The sequence below is a fragment of the Mustela erminea genome, chromosome 4, assembly GCF_009829155.1.
Source record: "Mustela erminea isolate mMusErm1 chromosome 4, mMusErm1.Pri, whole genome shotgun sequence".
NCBI lineage: Eukaryota > Metazoa > Chordata > Mammalia > Carnivora > Mustelidae > Mustela > Mustela erminea.
The window spans coordinates 14,206,695-14,222,039 of record NC_045617.1 but is presented as its reverse complement, the minus strand read 5'-3'; the positions used below and the strand labels follow the sequence as shown (position 1 = coordinate 14,222,039).

The 15,345-nt window shown below is 38.4% G+C and overlaps 1 protein-coding gene across 16 annotated transcripts in view; it reads right to left on the bottom strand.

Annotated features, from left to right (window-relative positions):
- Nucleotides 1-15,345, bottom strand: part of SYNE1 (spectrin repeat containing nuclear envelope protein 1) — a 462,745-nt gene that overhangs the window by 360,511 nt on the left and 86,889 nt on the right. For all 16 annotated transcript variants that reach the window (XM_032338689.1, XM_032338697.1, XM_032338702.1 and 13 more), the window contains exon 3: nucleotides 13,632-13,693. In XM_032338689.1, the coding sequence (XP_032194580.1) occupies nucleotides 13,632-13,693 (62 nt within the window). The remainder of the gene's footprint in view (nucleotides 1-13,631; nucleotides 13,694-15,345) is intronic.

Here is a 15,345-nt window from a genome sequence, read left to right as displayed (position 1 = left end):
TCGTGTAAATGGTGAGTGAATCACACTCAACAGAGATATGTGATGCTTATTTGCAAATATCTTTGGGAATCTTAGAGATACACAGAAATAAGATCATGACGCAGAATTTCTCTTTTTATAGGAAATACGAGCTGCTTCTGGAAATTTTTCCACCAGTGTCTTCCTGCACAAAGTAAAGACATGGAGACTGATGGCTATTACCAGTCTAAATAGAAATTGGGAGAAAATATTTCTCCCTAAAATAAAAATGTTTGTATCAATTTAATTTGTAATGCACAGGTAACATATTTTCAACACACCAAATTATAGGACCAAGCATGATGTATCGATTTTTTACTTAACTAGTAAAAGAAGGGGAATAATAAACCTCTGGCCAGACTTACTATAAAGAGCTTGCAAAAATGAATAATAGAGAATGATCTTCATATTTTTATAAGCTCTATCCAATTGCATATAATGTAAATATTGTGCAAAATTAACAAAACACTTATCAAAAATTACATCAGAATAAAAACATTCTAGGGATTATTGGACAAGTTTTGGTGTTCCATTTTGCATAAAGAATTGTTTACATGTAGCAAATGATCAAATAGAGGCGACCTTTATTATTTTGACTATATCACAGTTATTTTTGGAACAATGTTTTAGTAAGGAACCTTTAGGTAAAAAGTCTTTCTTGTCACATATATAGATATTTACAGCACCAATCTGAATACTTCGGCAGGATTTAGGTCATGGTACTGGCAGCCAAAAGAAAGGGTTGGAATGAAAGTAACTAATTGGAGCCTGACTTAATGGAGTAACAAAAACAATGTGCTTTTGCTCCTCTTGCCTACCAATTTTCAGTTTTAAGCACGAGGCAGAAATCCTATCAGGTACGTTTCAAAACTACAATTATCATTTTTTATCATTTATCTTTCTTTGGTACAATATTTTTAAAAATTATATTCTCCTTAGATGTTCTATAGTGGAACCAAAATATATTCATGCTGAATCTGAGGCTATTCAAAGAACAGAATGGCCAGTTGGGTCAGGAGGAGAGGGAGACGGAGATGGGAAAGAGAATGGAGAAGGAGGCACTTCACTTCTGCAGCTACTCCCTTCTCTCAGCTCTCCTCAAACTAGGTTTAAACCTAAAATTCTGGCTCTCAGAGGACTGCCTGGGTCTAAACGTCCCTGGAAACACAGGGAAGTTGAGCATGGCTCTGTGCCTGGCTATACCCTTGGGAGCTAACTCATTAGTGAAACAGACATCATGGAGCTTTTTTCTCTGTTTCTTCTCCACCTCCTTTATTTTTGCGATGCAGCTCCTTTAGTGACACATGATGAGCTTCAAAGCCATCCCTGATCTCTATGGAGTATAAAAGTACAGGTATCTTTGACATAATTTCTCCTGACCATTTCCTCTATTTGGGGAAGACAACCCACTCTCTCACATTGTGTGTGTGTGTATCTTGAGTCACTTTACTAGTCTATAAGCATCAGTATATATTTAAGCCTGACCTACCATCTATTTTCATTCTTTTATTCATGAAAGGATGACCATGTTTGCTCTGCCACATGTTGAGTTTATGCCCCTAGCAACAATTATGTTACTTAGAGGAAAAGGATTAAGAGAACAATTTTGACCAAAAAGATGTATCAGACATAACTATTTGGCATGAAATAAAAATTTTTGGCTTAGATCATAGCCCTTGTAAGTGATTACATTTGAGCCCAGGTATATTAAACTTTGAGCCAGGTATTAACATAAATGTTTCCAGAATAATACATAAACCTGTAAATGTAATTTTTATCTAATATTAATATGAAAAGTAATACCTAATCAGCTGAAGTGCCGGTCATTCTACTAGAAAAAAAAATTATTAATAAAAGGCCACTTTGAAATGTGAATGGATATAAAAAAAGACTAAATAGTAATAATGGAAGTATTATGTATATAAATACATACTGGCATAGAAAATAGTTGGCCTAATTCACACCGTGTCCCCTCGTGGTCATGTTTGTGCTAAAGCCCCATCTTCTGTTACATGAGTGACTTGAGCTGCATCATCACATTCTCTGCTTGGATCCAGAAGTTGGCTGGAATCAAGCTGTCACATGGCAATGGCCTAAATACAATTATCACCAGGTCCTGCTGTTGAGGCCCCAAGAACCACTTGCCTCAGACTTTCTCAAGATTGGGTCACTCAGTACATCAAGGCTCCTCGGGACCATCCTAAGCTCAATGACTCTACTAGAAGGACCCTCAGAAGAGCTCATATACTTAATGATTACAATTAATTACAGTGAATGGACACATTACGATCAGCAAAGGGGCAAAGCTCATAAAGTAGGGTCCCAGAGAAATCATGATGAGTTTCCATGCATGAATGACCTTCCAGGAGAAGTACATAGGGCATGCCTAATTTTTCCCAGAATGGTGTGCAGTGATATGTGAAGTGTCACAGACCAGAAAAGTATGCACTAGCCCCATTGCCTGGGTTTTTATTTGGACTTTGTCACTTAGGCATACACTACTTACATAACTGGCCTCAGCTACTCAAACTCCCGCACTTCCCAACAGGTAGGTTTTCACCATGAAACACATTGTTAAACTGATCACATCAAAGTAGAACAGCATGGCCCAAGGTCCAGGCATACAAAACACTCCTATCAGGCAGAATTTCCCAAGGGCTCAGAGGTGAGCTCCTAGGAGCCAGTTAAGGACAGTTCCTAAAGATAGGTCTTTATTTGCAATGTACAGAGTTTGAGCAACCCAAGCCCGCTGAGCTAACCTTTTCCTGCCCAGTCAGAGAGTGTATCTTTTCAACAGATTTCACTTCTTAGTTAAATAATTTAAGATCATTTCATTTACTTGCAACAAAATAAAGCACAACCGACACGTGGGTCCATTTTGTTATTACTTTGTAAACACCATCTTGAGGGTAACAGTTTACGGTTCAGTGCCCTTCTACTGCTACCCCTTGATCAGACCCACATGAGTGACCAAAAATACTTTATTGATGAAAGTGTGCCCTTTCAGGGGACCTAATTGTATTTGATGCAAAAAGATGTTTTATAACCTTTTGACCAACTGATGCTGGTAAACGACAAAGGTAGACACAGCTGAATGTTGCTGATAAACAGTTAAACATACATACATTCTTGCATAAATAAATAAATAGAACCATTTCACATGGACCACTATATGCCTATATCCAAAAATAACACATTTTTATGGCAATAGACTAAAAATATTTTTACCATTTTTAACTTTGCAATAAGAGGACAATCTTATGCACATCAGTTAAGGTGAAAGAAGCATTGGGTATGAGGCATTCAGAAATGTAGAAGGATATAGATCTACCTAAAAACATTACTAGCATACTATTGCTTTATCAACAGATATACCTACACATCTGCTAGAATCTTAGAGTTCCTTAGCCTCAAGTATCCCACAGCTATCACAGAGCTTTACAGTGTGAAGAATTTGGTCTTGAGCAAATAAAAGGGCAAAATCTCCTGTTTCATGCCAGGACCAACCCAGGTCTTCATTTATGATCATGACTTTGAATCTCAGAACCGTTGGATAGTCTTTTACTGAATGCTTTCCCACGTGCGGAAAGAGCTCTCAAAACATTTTATGACACACAAAAAAGCTATGGCATTTTAAATACCCTAGTGTTTAAAATTTGTGATTGCTGGATACCCATTGATACCAATAAAAATGAACTAGAAAAGGCCTAAAGTAAAAGCACAGGGCGCAGATGACTCTTTACTCCAACTGAGACACACACACACACACACACACACACACATGCACGCACACTACACACACACACACACACACTGTTGAACACTGTCAGGCTTGCTGTAAATTACACATAACCACACCCTAAAATATTCTCAAAATGGCCTTCTGCACAGGCTGTAGAGGGGTCCCAAGGCAAAGGCAGGTTCTCATGGTGTGCTCCGTGCACTCTCGAAACCTCTGTATAGGCAATGACGAATTACTTCTAAAGCCAGTCAAACTACCTCTGGTTTCCGTAGATTTCAGGTAGGAACTATTTCACAGGCTGAAGGACAGCAAGTGTACAGAGAAAAATCCCACCACAGGGCCAGTTGATAGCGTGCTCATTCCCTGATGGTTATCTGCTGGGTGGGAGCAACAAGCTGAACAACAGGAACAGAGAGCAGTGGGAAGGAAAGCGGGGTTGACCAGCAGATGTGGAGTGAGTTACCTCCCCAAAGACTGGCTGAGAGCCCACCACACTAAATTGTTTAAAAATGCCAAAGTACCCTGGACCAGAACGGTAAAATCATGATTGCAACCACTGGTGGCGGCCACATAAAATTAACTCAATATCTAAAAGTTTTGCCATCATATTCAGAAAATCTAATTAGATGTTCCAATATCTCCAGAAACAAGGTAAAGTAATTACAATTGTATGTGTAATCTGTTTCTCTTTCACTGCCTTCATAAAAACACGGCTATGATGATTTTCCATCTCTCCTTGTCAAAGGTGAGGAGACAGTTCCCATTCTTTTTTATTTCCTATGACAGCATAATCATTTCCACTTCCCTAATTACTTAGTTTAATTCCAAATACATCTAATTCCAAATACCAAAGGCAATGACTACTGTTTCAGCCCAACTTTAAATCTGTTTAGAAAACTCTGCTCTTAACAATTTTCAGGTATGATAAGATTATTTTCAGTATACAGCATAAAAGAACCTACTTGTTTATCTAGGTACAAAGAAGGTAGCAGTGAACAAACCAGAAGAAATAATCCCTGCATTATGATGCTTATATACTAATGAGGGACATGGACAGGAAAGAGAGCAAATAAGCTGTCTCACTGAGAACAGACTGATGAGGGGCCAGGCCACAAGGAGGGATTTAAGTTAGGAGGCTGTTCAAGTCATCCAGGCAACAGACTCGGTGGCTTGAATCAAGGTGGTAAGTAGCAGAGGTGGTGAGCAGAGGTTGGATTCTCAATGAATTCTGAAGGATAAAGTCACCGATATTTGTTGATGGGACAGATATGGTGTATGAGCAAAGGAAAAGAGAAAAGGATAACCCCAACTTTGTATGGGATAAAATAACTTAGGGAGAGTAATTCTTTTATGCTATGTACTGAAAATAATTTTATGACGCATGAAAATTGCTAAGAGCAGCATTTTCCAAGAAGGTACGTCAGGCCACCGCCAGAATCTAGAAAGAGGCAAGGATGGGTTCTACCCAGGGTAACAGAGGGAGCATGGCTGTCTAGACTTGAGAACACTGAGATAATAAATTTCCCATGTTAAGCTGCCCAGTATGTGTACTTTGTTATGGTAGCTTTGGCAAATGAACAACAGAATCTAAATAACATTTTATAATGCTTTTCAAAAATTCTTCTAAAAAGTGAGGAGATGCTCATATCATGCCTGGGGTCATCCAAAAGACCGTATTTAGAATATTTAGTGCCAATCCTTAATAGCCCCATAGATCTAAGTTTGGCAGATGGAGAAAGAACTGTTTTTTTTTTTTTCTTATTAAAAAGCAGCTCCATTTATAGAAACACTAAACAATGACTATTTGAGACCTATTTGTTTTTCCCTAAGGACTTAATATCAAACCACAGATTTATTTCACAGCAAATAACATAAAGATTGAATCAGGGGATTTACATATGAATATAACACTCTATCTCATTTGATGAAATGAGAGAAAATGTGAAATTACAAAATTCTGAAGCCAATGGTAATGTCAAGAACATTTACATTATCTTTTTCTAATAAAAATTTAACTTCTGGGACACTTGGATGTTTCAGTCAGTTAAGCAGCTGCCTTTGTTTCAGGTTCTGATCCCAGGGTCCTAGGAAGTCTAGGACCTAGGAAGTCTAGGTCCAGTGGGGAGCCTGCTTTTCCCTCTCCCTCTGCTCCTCCCCCTACTGGTGTGCTCACATGTGTGCTCTCTCTCTCTCTCTCTCAAATAAATAAATAAAATCTTTTTAAAAAATCTAATTTCTTGTGAAAGTGTTTTGAAAAACACATCTTTAGGTTGCTTCCTTTGGGGGCCACAGTGGCACAATACAATTACCATCGCTTACGAATCGCGCATGAAATTCAGGAATTTGCTAAGATAGATAAATTTTAAAACGTGAAAGAACTAACATCTTTATAACTGTCAATGTTTAAAATATTTACCCCAACCTAAATTCTTTTATTTTAAAGATTTTATTTATTTACTTGATAGAAAGAGATCACAAGGCAGAGAGGCAGGCGGGGGCGGGGGGGCGGGAAGCAGGCTCCCTGCTGAGCAGAGAGCCCGATGTGGGGCTCAATCCCAGGACCCTGAGATCATGACCTGAGCTGAAGGCAGATGCTTAACCGACTGAGCCATCCAGCTGTCCCCAACCTAAATTCTTTACTCAGAAACGAAGGCTCTTCTGTCAGATCTAAAAAACAACAGCCCTTAGGTAGGAATTCCCTCACATTCAAGTCCGCCTCATCTCACCGCATCTCAAATTCAGGCACATCCGCACTCACCCTTCTTATTTCCTTTGGTCTCCAGAAGGGGACGTCTCTCCTTTGGTACAAACCTACATGTTCCATCCATGCTCTTAATTTTCTATCCCATCTTGCCTCCTTGAGAGCCTGTGTTCATGAAACAACATTTCTCCCCTTCTTTTGAAGTCTCTTCCCCTCTACTAGTTCTGGATCATTCCTTTCAGTAGACACACACTTAAAACTACCCTTTATTAAAACAGCTCATACCAGATCCTGTGTTATGTTTTAGCTAATACTCTATCTCACGAACATGTAAGGTACCTTCATTGCCCTAACATCCTGACCTCTCATCTACTCATCAGTGTTCTAGAATCTGATTTCTGTTACAATGTGGCTACTCCCTGTGGTGGTCAATGATTTTCTCACTGCCAAATTAAATGGGTTTATCTCTGAGTAATTTCTGTCTAAAAATGAACTACTAGGTTTCCCTAAGCCTGTTGTATTCTCTAAGAATGATCTCAATCATTTGCTTATGTCAGAAATCTAGATACCATCCTTGGCTCTTCTCCAAGATTCTGATTAATTACTGAGTCCACTCCTTATATGTCTTTCAGTGTGTCTACTTTTCTCCTACTTCACCATTAATGTTACTTGTTCCTATTCTAATTTATGACAGAGAGAGACAGAGATGTTTAGGGCCAGGGTGATAATTTTATTTTTCTTGTCTAAGATTCTGTAATGTCTCCCACTTCCCATAATACAGGTGAAATCCTCCTAATGACTGGCCTTTGACCAATGTTGTCAGCCCACTCCTGGAATCCTATATTCAGGTATTCTGAACTTCCTCCACTTCCTTTAATGTACCATGTTTTTTCTCATCTCTCATCTTTTAAAAACATTGGTTCCTTCATGTATCAAACCCCACAGGCATTTCTCAAGCCTTAGCTAAAATGTTTCTTCTCTGAAAGCCTATTCTGATGCTTTCCTTCAGATTTCCCCTGTGGTTAGCTATGCTTGCCCTGGGCTCCCTGACACCCTGTGCTTCTCTCTCATGGCATCTACCACACACCTTGTGGTAATTGTTTGTTTCTCCTGTGAGATATCAGTTCTAGGATGGCATGGACAACGGGTCTGTTCACCACTGTGTCCACAACCTCTAACGCATACTAGATCCTTAAAAGGTATTTGCTGCCTAAATAGCTAAAGAAACAAATGCAGCATGAAAATAGGTAACACAATGGTTAATGCCCAAACTTAAGAGGCTTGGGGTTGAAATCTGGTTTTTTATCTACTTGCTATGTGACCTTGAATTTATTAATTAACACTAAGCTTCAGGGTCATCATCTGTGAAATGGTGAAAATTATACTTTTATTTGATTCTTGTAGTAAAGATTAAATTAAATAGAAGACAGAGTTGAGAGGGCAGAGAAACTGGCACATGGTAAAAGATGAATGCAATTTAAAAAATATTTTTAGCAGTGAGTGATGAGAAGCTAGAACTGAATCATGATCTAACTTTGAAAAAACATTACTTGAAATCAACATCAGGCTAATTAAAAAAAACAAATACCTTCTTTCACTAATAGGGCAAACAGAAAAGAAAGATTCAGGTATCTTCCTGAAAAGAAAATGATAGAGTTCATGTCTGAAGAAACCCCATCCCCGAAAGGAATTATCAGGTGTATAAAATAAATGTAACTCACTAATTTTTGTTAGGTACATTTCATTACATTGACCATTTGTGATGTGTAATGTTTTACATAATTGCAGAACCATAAAGGCTTCAATTTGAAAACAAAGCAAACATTTAAAAAAATGAACTGCTAATTACATCCACAAGTTCAGAAAATCTACATCTGTGTACTAAAAATGGCATAAAACACATATACACAGAAGATTCTTGGTTTTTCTCCCTGCTTCAGTAACATTTTTGTTTTAAGGAAAGTATTTTTTTAAACAGATTGCTCTCTTATTTGCACCCAATCTCGTCACACAGCTGTCATAATATTTATAAAGAATTATTATAATAGAATGGAATGCCATCAGTAAAAGAGCTTGTAATTTTATTTAATTAGAAGTAAATAGTTTGTTAATTTGCAACTGAGCAGAGCAGCCAAGAACAAAATTAAAATTTTCCCATTAAAAACACTCCCCTAAATCCATCTCCGTTAAATATCTTTTAAACATCTCCTAATGCAGCCAAGATTGAATGATCTTAGGAGAGAACAATCGATTTCTCTACTTCTCAATTCACTCTTAAAACCTGATACAACCTAACATTAAAGCTATTTCTAGATATACTCAATTTCCAAAGAAAATTTGTAGAAGATAGATACAAATTTTCTATCTAAATAATGAGTCTTTTAAATTGTCCTTTAAAATAAAAGTTTTATTCTTTAAATTTTCTTAAAAATTTTAAAGACAACATTGTAGTAGCAAGATATTATTATGGAACTTAAGGTGAAATGGTTTACCATTCCAGTTTAAATCCCAAACATTCCCATGACTACTCTGCAAAAGCTCTCAGAAGATCCTGCCAAATATTTACAACTTACATTCTAGAAAAAAGTTGAAACTCTTTTTTTTTTCCTCTGCCAACTTATTAGCACTTTTCTCTTTTCTTGTTCTTAGAGGTAAAATAACTTGACACATTCTGTAGCATAAGAAATAAGTGAATTAAGACTAATACCTTGGCAACTAGCATAAAAATATCTTTGACATGGGTCATTCCCTTACCTTTATTGGTAGATGTCAACAGAAAATTATAGGGGAAAAAGAAGACAACCAAGGAATAAAATGCATTTTAACTCCTTAAATAGTTTGGTCCTGAGATTATCTGAATGATTCCAGAGCACAGAGCTATGTACTACAGGAATCACCAACAATAAAATGAAATCCTCAAGTCAGGATTGAGTTTTCATCCTTATATTATAAGTTTGGAAGAAATTCTCATGTTCTTCAAGCCAGACCTCAGAATGAACTTGGGGCCAGTTACAGACTGAATGCTTATATGTCCCCCAAACCCATGTTGCAGCCTTAACTGACCACTGTGGTAGTATTTTGAAATGGGGGCTTTGGAAAGTAATTAGATGTATATGAGGTCAAGAGGTGATGCCCCATGATGGGACTAGTGTCTTAGAGAAGAGGACGAGAGACAGAGTTCTCTCTCTCTCCTTCTCTGCCATGTGAGGACCCAGCCAGGAAGAGGGTTTTCGCCAGGAACCAAATCTGTCAGCACCTTGATCACCTTGATTTTAGGACTTCTTGGGCTTTCACAACTATGAGGAATAAATGCTTATTCTCTAAGTCCCTAATCAACAGTATTGTGTTAAAACAGCCTAAGTTGACTAACACAGGGTCCAAATTTATCGAGTATTTGTTGGACAAAGTAAACAATCTAACATACAAACAACCCATATAACCAGATTCAATCTGATCCAACAAATTATAGGGTACCACATCCTTTCAAAGCTGACAACAATTATGTCTCCTTCCTGGGGGCAGACTATCTTTTAGTTACAAGATAAACCACTGCTTTGGTTATTTAATCAGCAAGAAGAAAGAGGGAAAGTTGGTTTCAAAAGCTTTGGGGGATAAAGAGAAAATGTTGAGACAGGTCAAACTGCTTACTCATGGGTTACTTCTTCTAGTGAGAAATGTTTTCATCCTGAGTACTTAGGACTTCTCTGTCACTGAAAGCCTGGATGTTGCTGATAAGTGATTGGGAGCTGAAGGCCAAAAATTATAGAAGCTCCCTTCATAAGGGACTTAGTAAAACCCTGGGCCTAAAATATACTTTTGTGAAGCTTAGCTGACTACGGGTGTACACGCACACCTGTGTGCACGTGTGTGCACATGCCTGCTGTCCATGTCCATGAGGTGCTAGAGTGATGGGACCAAGCACACTCAAGCAACACAGAATGGCTTTGGAAACAAGCCTTCCAATGGAGGCAGCTGGAAAAGTGACACAGTATCCCGAGCCAGAGGCCAGATCAAAGATATGAGGTTGGCCTTTTTTTTCTATTGCAAGTGAAGCATCATCATTCTCATCTCAGAAGTCAGGGCGCGCTTTGCCATGGTGCGGGAAGTGTGTGTTTCCATTTCAGCTTGGGTGTGCCTGTAAATGGGAGCTCGTGAAACTGTGAAGCCCAGGATGTGCAGGTTGCGTGTGTTTTTGTAGGGGCGGCATCAGACAGAAAGAGGTAGGTAAGGACGGGGATGGGGAAATTAAGACAGAGACAGACGGCGTGGAGTAATAATGGGTAGGAGACAGGCGGGGAGAAACAGAGATGGCCCAGGGGTAGGAAAGAGATGGAGGGACAATGAGAGAGAGAGAGAGAGGGGGCTCGAAATGAAAACTCAGATAGGGAAGAAGGTGGGCGAAGGATGTGGAAAGAGAGAGGGCGATGGTGGGGAATTGTCATTAGCTGCCGAGACAAAGGCAGACAAACACTGACTCCACAGCTATCCTAAAACTCTGCCAAGGTGGGCCATGGGGTCAGATTGGATGTTTAAAATGTTTTCCAGATATAAGTGAACCAGAAAAGGAACATATCCTCAAAGAAATTTTCCCCATGTGATATCTTTACTATTCTAACAAAGTAAGAAAACATAAAGACTCTGCTGCTCTTGTTGTATTAAAATGCACTTCTGCGTGGTACTTAGCACTGTGCTTAGAGCTGTAAGATCTATGAAGAAATTCTAAGAATCAGCATGGGCCTTGAAGACTTTACATGGTTGTTGGGAAGCAGAGATACACAGTGCAAAATAGTTTAAGTGATGTTTAACTTCTCCACCTATGCTACAGGTTCTGGAGAAGTGCTACATTTTAGATTCTGCTTCACCAGACCAGGAAAACCAGAGCAGAGGGATGGGCGCTGGAGGAGGGGGTGCAGGGGCAGCCACAACCGTCCTGAGAGCATCCGCTAGGGGGCAGGCTCACTGCTTCCCAGGTCGTCAGAAAAGACTTCTTGAGTGGGAGGGCCAAGCACCACACATTAATGGTAGGACTTAGATTTTAGAAGGGAAATTACAGGGTGAGTTTACAAAGCAGGGCTAGAAAAGAGAACAGGAAAGCATGCACACTGGTAAAGCCTAGTCTAATAATCAGTTATTACATAACATGTAAAGTAACTTTGAGCAAAGCTAAAATGATGACAAAAATGTTTTTGAATGACAAAAATATTTTTGAAAGTAAGTTCTTGTCATATAATCCCTTCACAAAAGCCTTTCATATACTGTCTGCCGTGGCTTACAGTCAAATTTTCCCATCTTTTTAAGTGTTCAGTACACAGATGAGCATATCCCAATAATTCTACTTTAAAGACTTGACAACGATATTCAACTCCTGATTTTAAAAACCTGAAAAAATTAATTATAAGTTATTTTTTCCAATCAGATTAGAAAACATAGTTAACCTCAGAGTGTTAATAGTGTAAGGAAATGGGCATTCACAGAAACTTTTGGTATATATTAAAATCATAAACATGCAAATCTGTTGACTATTGACCTACTTCTAGAAATTTATCCTAAATAGAAATATGCCCAAGGATTTTCAAAGTAGTATTTTATATAATATTAACTAATTGGAAACCCATAAATGACCATCAAGAGGAAACTGCCTAATTTATGATTCATAATTTATAAGTAATTATATCTATAATAAAATACAATTCAGCCAATAAAATTATTACATACCTCTGAATTAACATGGAAATATATAGTGAGTAAAACAGAGGCATATACAACAATATCCTACAAAACCATTTTTGTGGAATTGCATGTGTCTGTGTGTAGAAAAATGGTGATCAGTATGTTAGTAATGGTTGTATCAGTATCATGAGATTTAAAGGTGATTTCTACTTTCTTTACCCTGTGTAAGAGGCTTATCATTAATATTACTTATAATTAACATGTAATCTTTTTAACAATATGCAAAAACAGTAACTCTATTTTCATTTTGGAAAAAAAAAAATCTTTCCCAATTAATGACAATTCTGTAGTAAAGTAATGGCCGGCTGGCGCCAGCCAAGACCACAGAAAATGAGCCCCCAAGGGCATGTACTGCCTTGTCACAGGGCAGATTCTGGGGACAACCACTGTATGAGAGAATTCTCTTCTGATCAGGGGCTTTTGGAAAGAGATTATAGAGGAGATAATCCCAGTTTATCCTGTATCTAGACGCATCTTTTAGTCTGCTGTCTTTACTGGACTGGGAGCTTCTCAAGCTTGGGAAAGGGTCTTACCAACATCTTCCTGTCTCCAAAGCCTAGCTTAGATACGCAGTGAGCAGTTAATTCGTACAATGGGACTGTAATAAATCGCCATGCTTTGTTTGCTTCTGAACTATAAAAGAAGCTTTGGGGAAGTCCCTGATAAAAAACTGCTCATAGGGTTATGTCTGGCACACTGTAGGCACCACTCCCAGCAAAAGGATCCGTTAACTCAATTCAGACTACTGTACTGTTGTCTATGTTTATTTTTACAAATGCAATGGTTTATGGTTCACATATTTTTTCATATGCATATTTATGAGACTAATTCGATTGTAATATTGCCATACTGGGATTTGTTTTATGGTAGCATTTATATTCAAAGTCTTTACAATGTACAAATACACCGTCACCTGATACAACCTAATGTCAGTGTGGATAATCTCGGAATGATTCATCTTTTTAGTGTCTTGCCACCATGGTCACTTTGCTATCAAAGCACCTAAGAGGGGAGCCCAGATGCTGTCATCATCTGCTCAGACTGAATTCTTTGCTCAAGACACACCACTCCTTGCTTCTTTCTGTCCCAAATAGAAACAAGTACATTAAAAAAAAAAAAAAGAAAAAATTGAGCATGATTTCTCCTTTCCACTTGACATACACATTAGTACAGAGGAAATGACTGAACAAAAGATTTTGATCAGAATTCACAGAATTGACATGAAGTCACTGCTCTTGACTCTAGCAATCCATTCATTTCCTCTTGAAGACGGTGTTAGCAAATGTCACAGATAGGCAACAGTTAAACTGATAGAACTTCCAATATCATTGATTAGTATTAGTGACAAGAGTGCCAACAGCATTCCTTTATTACACTTGGCATTTAATGATTTATTGGCTCCAAAGAAGAAAATATAGAAGTCTGGGTAGTTTCGTTTACCTTGGCCAGATGAGAATTGATCCATTTTGTGAAAGTACGTTTTTGTACTATCTCTTGTTCATCTAGAAGGAAAAAAAAAAAAAAAGAAAATGAATCTAGTTAGATGACACAGTATATCATAAAGTTGTATCCTAAAAGACATTGGGTTACACAGTCTAGAAGTAATCATAATATTATTTTATCTTCAAAACAATTTTGTCAATTGTTGTCTTGAAGGAAGTGCCAGTAAAACTCCAATTTGACTACTTCTTTATACATTACCAGAAAATGCTTCCAAATTTTCAATATATTAGCCATATGTTAACCTTCACTCACTTATTCAAAGCTCATATACAATCATACCTCAATAAAGCTGTTTGGAAAAAGTTCACTGAGACCAACTAAGTGCCAAGTTTTAGGTTAGACCCAGAGATAGATAGAAAACAACAGGGCAACATCTTCGCCATGAAAAATCTAGAAGTAGAGACAGACAAACAAGGGTATATGTATACTAGAGGATTATACAGTAATGCAATAAGACAGAGCTGTGTATGTGAGGCATTACAGGGCCTTCACCCAGATTGCATGACCTCCAAAGATCCCACCACCTCTTGAAGTCCACACCTTTGTGTAAGCAGACTACACATATGTGACTTGTTTCTGATCAACAGACTGTGGCAAAGTCCTACCTATAAAGATGTTACTTGACGTTAGATTCCATCTTAGCTGACCAGAGTGAGAAATCCTCCTGGCTCTGCAGAAGCAAATAGCCATGTTGGAAACTGCCCATGGAGAGGGTCATGTAGCAGGGAAGAGGGAGATGTGTTTAGAGAAGGGTGGTCTCCAGCCAAAAGCCAGAAAGAAGCTGGGGCCCTCAGTCACACAACCACAAGGAAACGAACTCTGCGCGAACAACCCAAAGAAGTTCAAAAGTGCATTCTTCCCTGTTTCCGCCTCTGGATAAAAATGCAATGCAGCTGATATTATGGGCGTGTCTACTTAGTTGCAGACTTGTGTGGCCCTGAGCAGAGAATCCATCTAAGTTAAACATTGTCTCCTGACCTACAAAAGTTTGAGGATAACAAATGAAAACTGTTTTTTGTTTTTTGGGGGTTTTGGGGTTTTTGTTTTGTTTTGTGTATTGGTTGGTTTCTTTTTCTTTCTTTTTTTTTTTTTTTTTTTTTAGAGACGGGGAGTTAACGTGGTAGGGTGGTGCAGAGGGGGAGAGAGAATCTTTAAGCAGGCTTCACACCCAACGTGTTAGTCCCACTCGGGGCTCAATCTTAACAACCTCGAGATCATGACCTGAGCTGAAAGCAAGAGTCTGCTGCTTAACCAACTGAGCCACCCAGGCACCCCTGAAAATTATTTTAACTTCTTAAGTTTGTTGTAATTTCTTATGAAACAAGAGAAAATTAATATGGGAGGGGGGGGGAGATAGGATCCAGAAAGGCTTTCATCAGAGCCATTAAAGATAGGAAATCCAGAGAGCTAGGAGCCAGTTTAACATATTTGAAGAAAGGATGAGTTGTGTTAATTCTACCAGCATATACCGAGTATCAACTGTCTGTAAAACACAAGACCAGAGGCTGTGAGGAACACAGCTGAATGAAGACACCATTTCAATTCCTCACCCTTTCAGGGATGGTGCTCAGATCTGTATTCCCAGAGCTGAGCTCTCCTGGGCTTCAGCGGAGAACATCTGACTGCCTGTGACAATATGAGCCCTATGAGG